The 16,152-nt window shown below is 36.0% G+C and overlaps 1 protein-coding gene across 10 annotated transcripts in view; it reads left to right on the top strand.

The window, feature by feature from the left end:
• LOC18439299 (putative cyclic nucleotide-gated ion channel 20, chloroplastic) overlaps nucleotides 1-16,152 on the top strand; it is a 54,946-nt gene that overhangs the window by 16,144 nt on the left and 22,650 nt on the right. For 8 of the 10 annotated variants that reach the window (XM_088864439.1, XM_011626970.3, XM_088864441.1 and 5 more), the window contains 4 exons: nucleotides 38-286; nucleotides 6,572-6,841; nucleotides 7,836-7,981; nucleotides 13,326-13,403. In XM_088864439.1, coding sequence (XP_088720565.1) covers nucleotides 38-286; nucleotides 6,572-6,841; nucleotides 7,836-7,981; nucleotides 13,326-13,403 — 743 coding nt within the window. The remainder of the gene's footprint in view (nucleotides 1-37; nucleotides 287-6,571; nucleotides 6,842-7,835; nucleotides 7,982-13,325; nucleotides 13,404-16,152) is intronic. The other 2 variants (XM_088864442.1, XM_088864443.1) reach the window with 1 other exon arrangement.

Below are 16,152 nucleotides of genomic sequence, written 5' to 3'. Positions count from 1 at the left end.
ACCGTTCATCTCTAATAGGTTGTACTTAATTCTGCAGATCATGATTCTGGTTGTGTTGCCTAAGTATATAGGATCCTCGGCTGCTAATTATGCAAAAAATCTGTTACGAGCCACTGTTCTTCTCCAGTATATCCCAAGAATGTGTAGATTTCTTCCATTGCTTGTTGGTCGATCTGAAACTGGGTTCATATTTGAGTCAGCATGGGCAAATTTTGTCATTAACCTTCTCATTTTTGTCCTGGCGGGGCATGTGGTGGGTTCCTGCTGGTATCTCCTGGGCTTGCAGGTTAGTGAAGCATCCAACATACAGAACAAGTCAGCAGTCCCTAGTTTCCTTATTATTTTGTCACAATATTCTGTGTTTCATAAAGCATATACCGTACATCTGGATTCAGAACTGTTAATTTACACTGATATAAAATTATTCTTTGCTCTCATTGAACTTAGACCCTAATGTGAGTACAAGCACAGTAGTGATAATCAATTGAGTGACAATGAGATTTAATATATAAATGAAGTCTCATTAATTGTTATCCGTTTATAATCTGTTGTCGGTCATTGATTTCCCAACTCCAAGGAGTATGGACTGAAACCTTATCATTGATTGATGAATTGTTGGTTTCACCTGTTTACAATATTTAGCCTGACATTAATCTTCAGAAGTTTTGAAAATATTTTGTTTAATACATTTTACTACTAAATGACAAAATGCTTACTTGTTATTAATGATCCATGAGCATAGTAACTTGGAAAATTTCTTGTGCTGCCCTTGGGCTTTACATGAGCAAAAAGCAAGTTCGAATCAAAATGAATCATGTTCATTTCATGGAAATCTTTAAGGTAAGTTTAAAACCTTAGTCCCATCATGCAATGATTTATCATTATCATCATCCAGGCCTTATCCCAATTATATGCAATGATATATATCTAAAAATATTCCTTGATGGAATAAACACCATTTCCAAAACCATATCTAGAACATTTGATGGCTCCTGACGGTTGCATATTCAACGTCAAATAAGCATTTTGCCTTATCACGTAATGATAATGGAAAAGGAAAGGAGTTAAAAATTTCTCTGGTGTGCATTCAAGATACTTTGGCAAGTCACTGTTAGTATTCATATAAACTGGAATATTGAGTAACAAGTATAAAATAATAGTCCAGATGGTTTGATGCCTCAAATGGTGAGAATTTTGTGGGAAACCCCTCAATGCAAATTTTGCTAGAAAAGAATGAGGACATTGGTGAAAATCAATATTTTTCAGAAGGATCGTATCTTATTACAACCTTCACCTACAACTGTTGTGACTTGATATCCCAATGAACAAATGTGGTAAAAAATTGACGGACTAATATTAATGGTTTTCCAAAGGAATATGGAAATAATTAAAGAAATAAGCCTATATACTAGATGTGGGTTTACAGAGGTGCTACTCAGATTTGTTCCTATAATGCCCATGCCTAAATGCCTTAGATTCATAAAAAAATATTTCTTTTATGTGATATTGTAGATTTGTTTATACAGTCATCTGAAAGTAATTTTTGTTTATACAATCATTTGAAAATAATTGAGCTTTCCTTAGAAAAATGAAAGTTGTGGCCATGTAGAATTCCAAAGTATAAATTAATTTTTCTTTACTAATAATTGAAATTTTTGCTTACAATTGCCAATATACAATGCAGAAACAAACCTATTACTGTTTAGGATCTTTGAACCATCATCATCAGAGCCTGTTTCTAAATGTTTGGGGTTGGCTACACGAATCCTGGTCCGCCATTCTACTCTATCAAAGGGCGATACCTTCAGTGAGGCCACAAGTTCCCATACATATTCTCACTACTTCCAACCATGTCCTTTTGAGCCTACCCCTCGCTTTTTTGAGTCTTCCACTTGAATAAAACTTTGAATTCAAGAACTGAATTCAAACTTACAACTAGGAATCCAAAATAAACGTGAATCAAGAACTGAAAATAAAATGAATAAACAAAATTGGGAAGAGTTATTGAACCCTTGCCTAGGTTACCCCCTTAGGATTTAACATATACACCTGATTACCAAACCAATGGCGCACTTGATCTTTAGGTTTTGTTGAATCCACTGAGCTGAGAAGTACCTCTGCAATATCCTTATCACAAACTATGGGGTTGAGAGCATGGGCTGCAACAATTAGGGTTTTTATAGGCCTTTTCTAAACTTTGGGACAATGCCACTATGTACAACCTCTCATAACCAAGCCTAGGGTTGGGTGTGCTCCCTTTCTTTTTGTTTCCTAGGTGGTGCGTCCCACCTCTAGGTATCTATGGGGTGGTGTGTGCCACTCAAGAGAGAGAGAGAGAGAGAGAGAGAGAGAGAGGAGAGAGAGAGAGAGATGGTGCTGAGAATGGGGACCGTCCCTCCTTATACATGCCTCAAGGACCCTAGGTTATTCCACTTAGATTAGGATTCAGTTTGACTAAAAGATTTCTAGGTGATCTATGAAATGAGAGAGAAACAAATCAAAGTCATTCATCCCTGAAATCAGCCATCATGATTTTCGGAGGAATCTAGGAATCTTATCCTCGGATCTTTGATCCATATTCACTTCTAGTCAATCTAGACTATGACTAGTCAAAACTCATATCCTAATTTTACTAGAATTCCTTTTATCTTCTCAGGAAGAGATTGTAGAAATGAAAGTGAAAAGGAGTCTTGGTCAAAATTCAAAGATTGAAAGAATATCTCCTAAACACAATATTCTTTAGGATTTTTCAAGATTTTCTATAACACATGAACAATTCAAATCTCTGAATCCCCAAAAGGGCTCCTAATACTGGGTAACATATGGAGTGTCCTACTATGTGGGCCACGTCCCAACTATGTGGTCCACACGTGTGGGGGTTGGGCCTTAGTGAAAGAAGTGGCCATGTAGAATTCCAAGCTATAAATTCAATTTTTTTTCTTTTCTTTTATTAATTACTGAAAATTCTACTTTCAGGTGCCACAGATACAATAAAATAAGCTTACTACAATCTGGAATCTTTAATAACTTACAGCCAAAAGAGTTCACTTAAAAAAACAAAAAAAACTCCAAGCTGAACATAAACTATCATTTTTTTTAGGAATAAAAACAAGAATAGTAGAAAAGAAAATTAAATAACTGAGGGAAAACTTGCTAACTTTTTGCCTAAGTTTACCCCCTTAGGGTTTAGCACACCCTACACCCCACACCTGATTGCTTGACAATAGCGCACTTGAAATTCTAGATACTGCTGAATCCTCTAATCTGAAATTGGAAAGCAACTTTGGGATTTCCTTATCTGAGATTTATGGGGCTGATTAGGGTTTCATTGAGAACCCTCTTTCACTTGGGGGAGGCCAAGATGGCACCTCCCCTAAAACCAAAACAATAGGCTGGGTGTGCTCTCAATCTCTATAGATATGCTCATGCCATCCCAACACTTATGGGGGGTGGCGTGCCACCTAGAGAGAGGACAAAAGCTTGAGAGAAGAGAGACAAATGCTAGAGGCATCGAACTCCCTTGATTCAGGCCTTGAAGCTTATACATACACAGATCTAGGAGGAGAAATATACAGAAGTATGAAAAATATCAACACCGGGGCATATGGGGGCCCATATACCTGATTATATGCCGGGGGTTGTCCACTTCTACTCTTCCTCGAGCTGAGGCCTCCAAGTGAGTCACGAAATCAATAACCTTCTCTCTCAATATGATGATCTTTACATGCAACTTGGAAGATGACGTTATCAAGGGCTTATCTTTCGAATATCGATGCAACAACTGGATACAATTTGACGTAACTCTCCTCTCACTTCCTGTCTATCAAGCACAAGGATAAGGATTGTGAAGGGGCGTATATGGATTTAGGGATCAGTCCCTTCTCTCCCTGAGAAATGGGGTTTAAATAGATTTTCTGATGTGATGAGGATGAGAGTTGAGGAAGCTTTTCCAAATCTTTGACCACAACCAATCATCTCTCACAGATTGGTTCAATATGGTAAACTTATATCTTGGTTCGAATTTGGAAGCACCTCAGGTGGTTTCAATGGTAAGCTGTCTTATCTTGAACTTGATTATATCCTAATATTTGAATTTGAACGTGAAATTACCAAGATATGGTGCGATATCCCATGAGAGAATCGAGAAAAGTAATTAGTAAATACATCTTCAGTTAGACTGCAGAGCAATTTCGACATGTCTGAGTGTTTCACTACCACTCTCTGCTAACAATTCCTTTCACCATGAAATTTTTTGAGTGATAGAGGACTCAAAGATGAACAAACTGGGTCATACCTCACCGCAAATGGATTACGGATGAGGGAGATATGGTCTATTGAAGTGCACTCATTTCTGCTGTGGATTACAACAACATATCAGAGAGTTGCGGGCTTAATCGCTTTCTCTACATGGAATTATAGACCCTAGGAGTATGATAATTTTGTAGAGGGGACTATGACACACATCTCCACAAGATTTGGGTTCAAGACTCCATATTTCGGGAGAAATCGGACAACGGGCTCATAGAAGGGGTTATGATCCACTATTGTTTTCTTATCTAACCCAACAAAAACCTATGACCCACAGTCTCAAAGTAAGGGCTCAGGATTGGTTGATCAAAGCTGGATAATAAACAGTTGAACTATGACTCTGGAATGTGGATTACAGTTCCTCCCTTTAAGTGCAAGTCTAGCACTTGTCACCACAATACAAATGGGGCTCTCTCTATGCACATTTTCACGTGTCCCTCTATAGCGTTGTTTCCCAATAATGTGGTTGTTATGTGTACATGTTGTGTGAAAGTTTGTTTAGACTTTAGCCCTTGCTCTCGTAGGCCTGCAACTACGCACAGGTGACTCACAGTTCTCCTGGCCTACAAACATCATCCTTGGGGATCTATCTGATCGGAAAAGGAGATGACCTACAGTAAACCCTTCTCAGTAGTGTTATATGCCTAGGGGTAAGGGTTTTGGACATAACCATGGCTGTAAACTGCCCCCGTCCAACCCATGGTCAGTCAACACACACTTTCACTGAAGCGCATATTCCATTATAAATTATTATTTTTACAAGCTCTCTAGGCCTCAAAAGGCCACAAAACCTAACAAGAATGTTAGAAATAATGTTGACAAAGCTGGTCCCATTACAAAAGTAAGAGTTGTGGTTGGATGATGTATTTGTTACCAAGGTGAGTGCTCATGGGGGCGCATGTTGAGAGGACGATCAATGGGAATCTCTCTTGGAATCCAAGACAAGGTGGAGATTTGTTGGAGTTTATCTTGACTTCCAAGTTAAAGTCGCATGATAATCTTTGAGTTTCCATATTTAGTGGGATATCTTCACCCAAAAAATATTTAGTGGTATATGAATCCCTAATTTTAAGAAACATATATGTCAAGATATCTTTAACTTACCAAAAGGATAGAGGATATGGGTTGCGCATTCACTGATTCCTTTTGGGGGTTTCCTTATTTTCTCTATAAATAGACATTGTAGAGAGAGAGAATGAGTTAAGGGGTTGTGTAGAGTGTCCCTGAGTTGTGTAGAGAGAAGCTTTGTGAGAGATTGAGTTTGTCTCTAGTTATCTTAGGTAAGAGCAATCTTGTAATTTTCTTTCGTTTGATTAGTGGAGAATTGTCAATCATTGTTGCCTGTAAATGTAGTCACATCTATAACAAACTATGTAAAATCCTTGTATTTTTTTTGCATGATTTATTTCTTGCTTTATTTTTCTTGCTTACTAATGTTTGAGTGTTTTCTCGCTCTTTATTTGCCAAAAATCAACCTATCGGATTTTAGATCTTTTGCGCACAGTCATCTAGATTTATTTATTTTCTACAGAAATCAGTTTGACATAAAAATTGGAACAAGCGATAGATTTTTATCAAGTCACATACAAGTAGAATATTTAAAAATATTTTAATATTGCATAATGATCAAACTAGCCTTGTCTTTTTCCATTGGCAGTTTGGTCATTTTTGGCTTCAGAATAATTTTTAATATTTTATTTGGATGCACCATACTAATTTCATGTAAATATGATTTTTAGAAAAGAATAAAAATGCAAGACTATCATGCAACACGGGACATCGGATTGCCATGTTTCAATCCTAACCGTTGGGCGTTTGCCTCTTGTATGGGGTTGTGCGTACAAGATAGCTTTTATGCTTGTTTGGTTTTCTGTGACTGTCTGCTCCCTGGTTCTATTTTGTGCATGAGTGTTTTATGTGTTGTGGTCTATGAGTTCATCAAGAAGAAGGTTTCCAAGTGGCAGAAATCGGTGATCTTTATTTCCCTGGTTTCGTGTGTTGATCTTTTTAGCAGGCTGGTTTCTGAATATCAAGACAAGGTGAATCTTCGGAAGTGGACATTGTAGGGTTTACCATTACATGGGCGAGACTCAACAATCCCATCATAACTTTAAATTTTAGAATTGCTTATCTGTGATAAGAAGTTTTTGGACTTGTTTCCTCTCTATATTAACATGTGATGTCAGTCATTTGTTATTTAATCATTTCATGTGCCATTGCGGTATTTACATGGTTTTTCTTTTGTGCTTTTTGTTTTGTGCAGAGGGTTAATGTATGTTTACGAGATGCTTGCTGGAAATTTATAAACACTTCTGCCTGCTTTGAATTCCTTGACTGTGGTCATGGGAGCTATCTGGAAAAATTCAAAGAGTCATCACTTTGGGATAGCTGGAAGAATAATTCTGTTGCTGCCCAATGTTATGACGCTAAAAATGGCCCCTTCCCATATGGAATTTATGGAACAGCTGTTCCTGTTACTATTGAATCTAGAATTATCTCAAGATATATTTATTCTTTGTTTTGGGGTTTTCAGGTACTTGAATTTTCTTTTGCATTTGCTAACGTCCCTTTTCCTTTGAGTTTTGGGGTTTCCTTCGAGTTTTGCTTAACGTTTTTAAGTCAAATTGGACTTTTGGCTCAACCCATAGTTGTTGGGTTTGGGAGCAGGACCAGGAGCAGAATCGGGACAGGGAGTGAGGTATTGTGAAATGATGGAAGATCCTTGTGGTTGGGAGCGTTGTCCGTACAATGCATATGTTAGGGATGAAGTTCACCAAATGTTGTGGATCGAGATTCCAACTTTTTGGGATTTTGATCCTCACCTTTTGTGATCATGATCCCAAGCTTTGGGGATCTAGGATTATATATACTCTTTAAAGTGGGTATTTTTTATTTATGGCCAGCAAGTAATGCAACTATATTAAAACTAAAGTTGTGTTGCTAACTGGCTTTAAATAAAGAAAATCATCAGCTTGGTTGTTATCCTAGTCTTTAAGGTTGGGATTGAGATCCCTAACAATGGGAACGATGATCCTTGATAGTCAGGATTGGGATCCCAAAATCTAGAAATCGGGATGAGATCTTGGAGTGGGACTGCCACCTGTTTGGAAGATCCCTGTAAATATGGCTAAATCTGGTCCTGATGCGAGTCAAAACAAATTGGACTCAGCTGTTTTGTTTAAAGACTCTGCTGAGTTCTAAACAACTGCATATATTGTGGAGTTGAATGGTTAAGTTGGCATTTCTAATTACTTGTAACCTCTAAATCGTGATTTCATTTTTATATCTAATCACCTCTCAGTATTAGAACTTCCTATGGGTTGACATGTTATTTTTATTCTGGGCAACGGTTTCTATTAGTATATTATAGGATTTTCCTTCTATTAGCATGGCTTCTTGTTTGTGGCCATACACTTCCTATGGGTTGACATCTTATTTTTATTCTAGGCAATGGTTTCTATTAGTGTATTATAGGGCTTTCCTTCTATTAACATTGCTTCTTGTTTGTGGCCATACACGCATGATAGCAAATCAGTACTCTAGCAGGAAACCAAGTTCCTAGTGTTTTTCCGTGGGAAGTTCTCTTCACAATGGGCATAATTGGACTTGGCCTCTTCCTCTTTGCTTTGCTTATTGGAAATATGCAAAACTTTCTACAATCTCTCGGGCGAAGGTATGACTGCTTATTCAAATGAAAATTCCAAATCTATTTTGTTACTTTTGATGTTATTTGATTTTCCTAGTGCTTATTAATTTATTTTGATAAATAATATGTATTAGTAGAACAAATCATGCATCTTTTGCTTAGTGCTCATTTTATTTCTTATATTTCATTTTATGTTCTCTAAAACTAATCCTTTTATATATATATATATATTTATTTATTTATTTATACATATAGATATATAAACTTGCATGTCGCGGGATCTTGGATGTTTTGTATATTATAGGACATATACTGGTCTGTAATACATAATAGTGTGTTTGTGTGATTACAAAGTTATATCAACGGTAAAGCTGTATATTTTCAGGATTGAGTTGTATATAGTTTGTGCCTTAAGATTTGTCCGAATATCTCTTGTACTCTTTCTTTCCTTAAATAGTAGTGTATTGTATTTTAACTTGGTATTAGAGCAGGAAGCTTGGGGTTGGGGATATTTGTTTCAAACCATAATGATGTGATCTGACCGAGAGAAGGTCTCTAGTAGCCATATGATCAGAAACCCTAAACCTAGAAAATCAAGTATGAATTGAAAACACTAATGTTAAAGTCCCTTCACCCCCACCCCCACCCCCACCCCCACCCCCACCCCCAATGTGTGGTTCAAAAACCTAGATCAGAAAATTAATAGTGGCAGAATCCTAGATCTGGTCAGTGTGAATTGAAATTCCTCCACTTGGTTGTTTTGGATCAAAACCTTAAATCTGGAAAGCCTAGATCTGGAAACTAACGGTGACGCAAACCCTAGATTTCGTTGGTGTGCATCGAGAACGTAGATATGAAATTGGTATGGTGCATCAATCCCTAATTTCATCGTAAATTTCTATTTGTGTCGAGTTTGTGATACTGAACTGAAAACCCTAGAACTGGTTGGGATGCTTTGGTTTTTCAAAATTGGTTGTTGGACTCCTATAATATGTCGCAACCTTGGTTATGAGTTGTAAGATTCATATTTTATCAAGATATCTTGTATGTGGTGTTAAAAAATTCGGCCGCCCAACCGCTTAGGTGAAAAATTTCAAAAAATGCCTAGGCGCTGTTTGGGCAGTGGAATTATGCGCCCTGCCTCCGGCGCCTGCCTAGGCGGGCAAGGCGCCGCCTAGGTGTCGCCCAGTGACAGTTTGTGGTAGGGCGAAAAAAACCCTTGGCGAGGGTAAAAAAAATGTCATTTCTCCCCCCTAAAAAGGGGGGAAAAGGGTTTTGGGGGGTATTCGTGGGTGGATTTAGAGCTTCTAGTAGTTGATTTTGAGGACTGATGGTGACCCAATAGACGAAGTTTGCACCGACATCGATTTGATTTTGATATTTTTAAAACATAATCATATTTAAAAATAGGGTTTTGATTTTGTTTGCTACAACATATTATGTTGTGAATCATGTGTTTTTTCTTTTACCTTTTTTTTTTTAATGATATATTTACTTGTTTGGTTGATGACTTGATGTATTTGTTTTTTGATTTTGCCTTGTTGACTTTGTGTATCGTTTCTAGTTTAGACTTCTAGTTCCTACTATGATAATTGGGATTTCAAGCATTTTAATGTCTTACAAGTTACAATCTCTTTGATAATTGTATCCGTAAATCTGTTATGTGATTATACTATTGCATTTTCGTCTATTTCACGAGCACTCCTCTACCACCTCTTGTACTTCGGGTTTAACCTCTCACAGGGCTATCCATGGAGAAAACCTTGTATTGCATATTACAACTATCGAACTTGATGGGATAAATTATCTGGAATGGTCATAGTCTGCTGAAATGTTATTGGTGGACGAGGGAGGGTGGGATATATCATTGAAAAAATTATTGGACCTAAAGAAACGATCCCTCACGTGAGAAGTGGGAGATTGAAAATTTAACTATGATGTCTTGTTGTTGCACTCAATGCTACCTTCAATTAGTAGGGGCCTCATGTTTCTTTAGATTGTGAGAGAAATCTGGGATTCGGTACACCAAACGTACTCCCAAAGCAAGAGTATGTCCTGAGTGTACCAACTGGGCAGGAGATATCCCATCTTTAATAGGGGAGTAGTCTGTAGCTACTTATTTCTATTTACTTGAAAGCCTATGGGAGGAATGGATCATTAGCAGATGTTTAAACCGGCTTGCAAGAACGATGGAGATAAATACAAGCATTTTGTAGAACATTGAGTTTTTGACTGGACTAAACCCGAGTTAGCTAGGGTTCAAATCCTCAGTCGGGATAATCTTCCATCTCTCAATCAAGTATATTCCTTTATCTAGAGCGAGGAAAGTAGAAAAAGTGTCTTGCTGCCTACACAACCAATGGATTGTTCTCCTTTTCTCAGTCTCATTACCTCCTAGCAACAATAAAAGGGGTGGATCTCAAAAATTTGGACAAAGAGGTTCCAATCATGGAGATAAGAGTAAGATGAAGTGTGATCATTATGGTAGAAGTCATCAGATTAAAGAGAATTGTTGGATTTAGTTGGTTGACCAGCAAAGTTCAATCATCTTGGACAATTCAATGCACACAATGCTTCATCTACTGGTGGTTCAACAACTATTAATACAAATCAAACACTACCCATTGCAGCACGACCCTCGTCTTCTGCCCAAAAGGAGATGATATCAGTTCGTAAGGAGGAAATTGAGCCTTTGTTGTTTGTTTGATCAGCTACATGGCCCGTTTACTGCCTCTACATCGTCCTTTACCTACTCAAGTATTCATGTTTCTGCTGATATATTTCTCTTTATCCATCTGGACAGTCCCGATCATTGATTTGGGAGCTTCAGATCGTATGATTGGTATATCTCCCTGGTTTTCTTCCTATTCTGTTTTGTTTTGTCTCTTTGTTTTGGTGGTGGCAAGGTTAGAATTGCTGATGGATCTTTTACTTCCATTGCTGGAAAAGGAACTGTAAATATTTCTCCTCAATTGTCTCATCAGGTCTTTATGTTCCTAGTGTTGCTTTAAACTTAATGTTTGTCAGTCGCATTACCAAGAGTCTACATTGTAGTGCAACATCCTTTTCTTCCCACGCTGTTTTCCATGACCTGGATATGAGGAAGATGATTGCGAGTGGTCGGTCTTTATATTCTTGACTTGTCTACTACTACTCCTCAAGCTCTTTAGTCTAGCAACAGTGTCAATAAAGATTGGATTTTGTAATGGCATCTCCGACTTTGTCAATTGCCATTTCAGTCATTGAAAATTTTATTTCCTAAGACGTTTTCTTCTACTATTGTGTCAGAGCTTCAATATAAAGTCTGTCTTGTTCTTTTTGCTATTGTCCATTCTGATGTGTGGGGTCCATCTCCCGATACTTCTATGTTTGGTTATCAGTATTTTTTTTTGTGTGGATTATTACTCTCAGTATACATGAATCTGTCTTATGAAGACCAAAGATGAGGTTCCTAATATCTTTCATAAGATGATCCATACTCAGTTTGATACTAATATTAAGGTATTTAAATCTGATCGAGTTGGAGAGTGGTAAATGGTGAGTTGTCCTATCTTGAGGAACATGGCATTGAACATCAAAACTCTTTTTCATATACCCCACAACAAAATGGGATAGCTGAAAGAAAGAATAGACACATGTTGGAAGTTAGCCATGCTCTACTCTTGAGTATGAATGTACCAAAGTAGTATCGGTCAGAAGTTGTTCTTACTGCATCTTATTTCATCAATTGGATGCCTTCTCATGTTCTAGGAAACAAATCTCCCTATAAACTTCTTTTTCCTGATCATCCACATTTTAGTGTTCTTCTTAAAGTTTTTGGTTGTGTTTGCTTTGCTCATGTTCTTGGTCCGAATCATAAGAAGTTGGACCCCAAATATGTGGTGTGTATTTTTCTGGGTCGTCCGTCCTCTCAAAAGGGTTATAGTTCTATGATGCAGTGTCAAGGAAGAAATTTGTTTCGATGGAGGCTACATCTTTGAGTCCACTCCTTTTTTCTCTATTTGTCTTCAGGGGAGAACAATGTTGAAGAGAGGCCTCGAGGCCTCATGTTCCCCTTCCTATACCTATTTTTCTTGATTTAGGAGCTCAAGTATGTTGAAGTTGGAAGAAAGGAATTAAAACTCTGTACTTGACGGTAGCAAAAGGAAGTGAAGACCACCATAGTTGACAGGCCTCCAAGCTAGTTACATACCTCTCATCCTGGTAATTCTAATTTGAAATCTATCAATTCTCAATGTGATCATTTGGATCTGCCCGTTGCTAGATAGAAAGGTAAATGTAATTGCACTGCTCACCCAATTAGCAATTTTGTTTCTTATGAGTCATTGTCTCCTTCCTACCATGCTTTTATGTCCTCTGTCTTCTCCTTCCTACCATGCTTTTATGTCCTCTGTCTTCTGTTTCTATTCCTTCGAGTGTTACAGATGCTTTAGGTCATCCCAAGTGGAAGGAGGCTATGTGTGAGGAGGTGAGGGCATTATGTAAGAGTGGTACTTGGGAACTAGTAGACGCTCTAAAGGGAAGAAGTTGATTGGCTGCAAATGGGTCTACACTGTGAGGCTCAAGGCCGATGTTACTGTTGACATGGAGGGATTAGTCGCCAATGTGTTTATTCATACCTATGGAATAGATTAATGGGAAACATTTGCCCCTCTGGCTTCCACTCGGCTACTTCTATCTATGGCGGTTAACTTGGAGTGGCTCTTGCATTAATTAGATGTCAAGAATGCATTACTTCTTGGGGAATTACAAAAAGATGTGTACATGGTACCTCCACTTGGTTTTTGTGTCTTGGATGTGGAGGAAACGTTTGTAGCTCAAGAAGTGTTTAATTTTGGAAGTTCTTACGTCATTACTTTATTAGGGAACATAATTTTAGAGCAAGAGAAATGGAAGGATTTTTAGATTGAAAGTCAATCACTATTGATTTTCTAAATGCTTCCATTTTATGTCATGATCGATATAATGCATGAATCGGTGGGATGCCTCATATTAGAAAAGTGAGATGTTTAACTAATAAACTCATTCAACTTCTAGAAATGGAGTCAAGGTACTAGTGGTCAGGGTAATAGGTGTTACAACATGACACCTGGAGTTCCATTCCTATCATGGGTAGGGGACCTTTTTGCAGTAATCTACCCCCAACAAAAAAGACATAAAATAGAAAAGAAAAAGAAAAACTCATTCAACTTCTAATTTTACTTTATTCAATACATAGGTATAACATGCCTTTTTAATTATTTTGCTCCATACTTTTATATTTGATTAAATGATTGTTGAATAATTTTTCTTTGTAGTTAATATTATTCTTGCCACTTTTAAGACCTTATGACTGAAACATTCAGAGAAACACAACATATTATTTCTCCAGGAGATTGGAAATGCAATTACAGCGCCGCGATGTTGAACAATGGATGAGTTATCGACGTCTGCCAGAGGATTTGAGGAGGTAGTCTTTGAACTATTTTCTTTTTTTTTAATAAATTGATTTGTTAACTTTTTTCATTGATTGCTCTATCATGACAAGTTTTCAGGCATATGGATTCTGTATAATATGATCCTTGTATTTTTCTTTTGCATTTATCTTATTTACTTTCTAGAGTTTTAATTTATTGTGTTGAAGGTGGCATTCCTCTTTATGATGTATAGAAGGCTGATACTTACCTTGTCGAACTTGCTACATTTTTGAAGAACTTCTTTTCTTACTAGTAGCTGCATGAATGGGGGGGTGAGAACAAGTGTGTGTGTGTGTGTATATATATATATATATATATATATATATATATATATATAGAGAGAGAGAGAGAGAGAGAGAGAGAGAGAGAGAGAGAGAGTGATTTCATGCAACGGTTATATGTATAGTAATATAATGAAACAATCTTCAAAAACTATGTTAGGGCCATTTGTTTGACCCAAAATTTTAAATATACACTCTTTTCATTTTAATGAACAATCACAAAAAAGAAAAATTTCAAAATACGACCTAGAAAGTATTTTCTTAGCCCAGTTAACATAGTCCGTCCATTTTGGTGAGATTCTTAGATTTAGGCCTTAGAAGGATCTTTTTCCTTTCCAAATTTTTTAGATAACTTTATTGTCATTAGATTAATAATGTTAAAAAGAAAAAATTGATTTGAATTCATAAAGGCCTAGATCTTGAAATTCACCAAATGGACAGTTTATATTATTGTTTGAAGGGATGCATTTTGACCATATATAGGGTGTAAAATAATTTTTTTTTTTTTTTGGGATTGATTATTAAGATGAAGAGAGTGTATATACAAAATTTCGGGTCATACAAATACCTCTAACATAGTTTTCTAGAATTGTGGTTTCATTAGATTATATTGATATGGTGACATGATATCATTTCCCATATATATATATATATGGGGAGTGATTTAATGCAACGGTTGTATAGTAATATAGTAAAACAATATTCAAAAACTATGTTAGGGTTATTTGTTTGACCCTAATTTTTATATATACACTCTTTTCATTCTAATGAACAATCACTAAAAAGAAAAATTTGAAAACACAACCCAGAAAGTGTTTTTTTAGCCCAATTAATATTGGCCGTCCATTTTGGTGAGATGCTTAGATTTAGGCCTTAGAAGGATTTTTTTTCTTTTCAAATTTTTTAGATAACTTGATTATCATTAGTTTAACAATGTCAAAAAAGAAAAAATTGATTTTGAATTCATAAAGGCCTAGATCTTGAAAGTCACCAAATAGACGGTCTAGATTCATTGTTGGAGAGGACTCATTTTGATTATACATGGGGTAAAAACTACAATTTTTTTTTTTTTGAGATTGAGTATCGAGATGAAGGGAGTGTGTGTGCAAAATTTTGGGTAATACAAATACCACAAACATGGTTTTCTAGAAGTGTGGTTTCATTATATTATAACGGCAGGGTGACACGATATCATTTCCCTATATATATATATATATATATATATATATATATATATATTTGGAAGATACTACAAATAGCGGAGGAGGGATAAAATAAAATTCATAAAAAATAATGGGTAGTATTCATACATAATTTCATTATCATTTGCATGCATAAGACTTCATACCATAAATAGTTTGAATACTCATATTTTGATAAAATACCACCAGAATGAGATTATTGATATATCTTTAATGATATGAATGAGAAAAAAGTCCTTAAATATTTATGGGACTTTAATTATGAGTATTAGCTAATATTTAAAGTCCCCAGTTATAACTAAATAGTATTTCTTTTAAAAGAAATACTATTTATGCCCTTTAAATAGTATTATAGTCCATTATGGGACTATATCTTTAAGTCCCTATATCTTTTATATAAACTGATATAGGGACTAAATAGTATAGGGACTATACTATTTTATCCCTATAAGGACTTTATGCATAAAGTGACTATAAGGGATTATAAGAGACTATATCCCTTATAGTCCCGTACTATCTTAAATTGTAGGGGCTAAAGACGCCACTTAGGGACTAAAGTATATAATATAGTCCCTTAGAAGTGGCATAAAGTGGCATCTTTAGTCCATTTAGTGGACTAGGGACCATAAAATGCCCCTTTATTTAATGCCACTAAGTGGCCACTATATAATCCCTTAAAATGCCACTAAAGATGCCACTAAATATAATATAGTCCCATACTATAAAATGGTATAAAGTCCCTAGTTCTCATTGAGCCGATATCTTTGAAAATGGCATAAATAATCCCCTATAAAATGGCATAAAGATAGGGACTTTATGCCATGTTATAGGGACTATACTCGATAAAAGATATAGTCCCTTTTAAAGTATAGGGACTTAAAGCTCCCTAGTTTAAATCTTTTTTAAAAAGTATTTAAAGTATATATTTTATATAGAAAATATATAGAATTCAAGTCCCTATATCTTTTTAACTATATCATAAAAAGTCCCTAGCTAAGATCTTTGATATATCTTTATAGGACTTTTATATAGTACATTTTGATACTTTTATGATACACCATAGTCTAATTAAAGTCCCTAGCTAATCACCATAGTCTTTTATATAGCTATGAATAGATATATCTTTAAAGCTATTCAGGTATAGTGGTTGTATTTCATTAAAGTTTTGAAATACCCATTTATTTATGATATATCAAAAAACTTTTAAAAGTCATACTCAATATTCAGTATTTAAAACTACCATAAACTTTTACCATAGC

The sequence above is a fragment of the Amborella trichopoda genome, chromosome 4 (assembly GCF_054954075.1).
Source record: "Amborella trichopoda isolate Santa Cruz 75 chromosome 4, AtrichopodaSantaCruz75HAP2 v2.0, whole genome shotgun sequence".
In the NCBI taxonomy this organism is placed as follows: domain Eukaryota; kingdom Viridiplantae; phylum Streptophyta; class Magnoliopsida; order Amborellales; family Amborellaceae; genus Amborella; species Amborella trichopoda.
The sequence above is the reverse complement of the archived record's forward strand: the minus strand, read 5'-3'. Positions and strand labels throughout refer to the sequence as shown.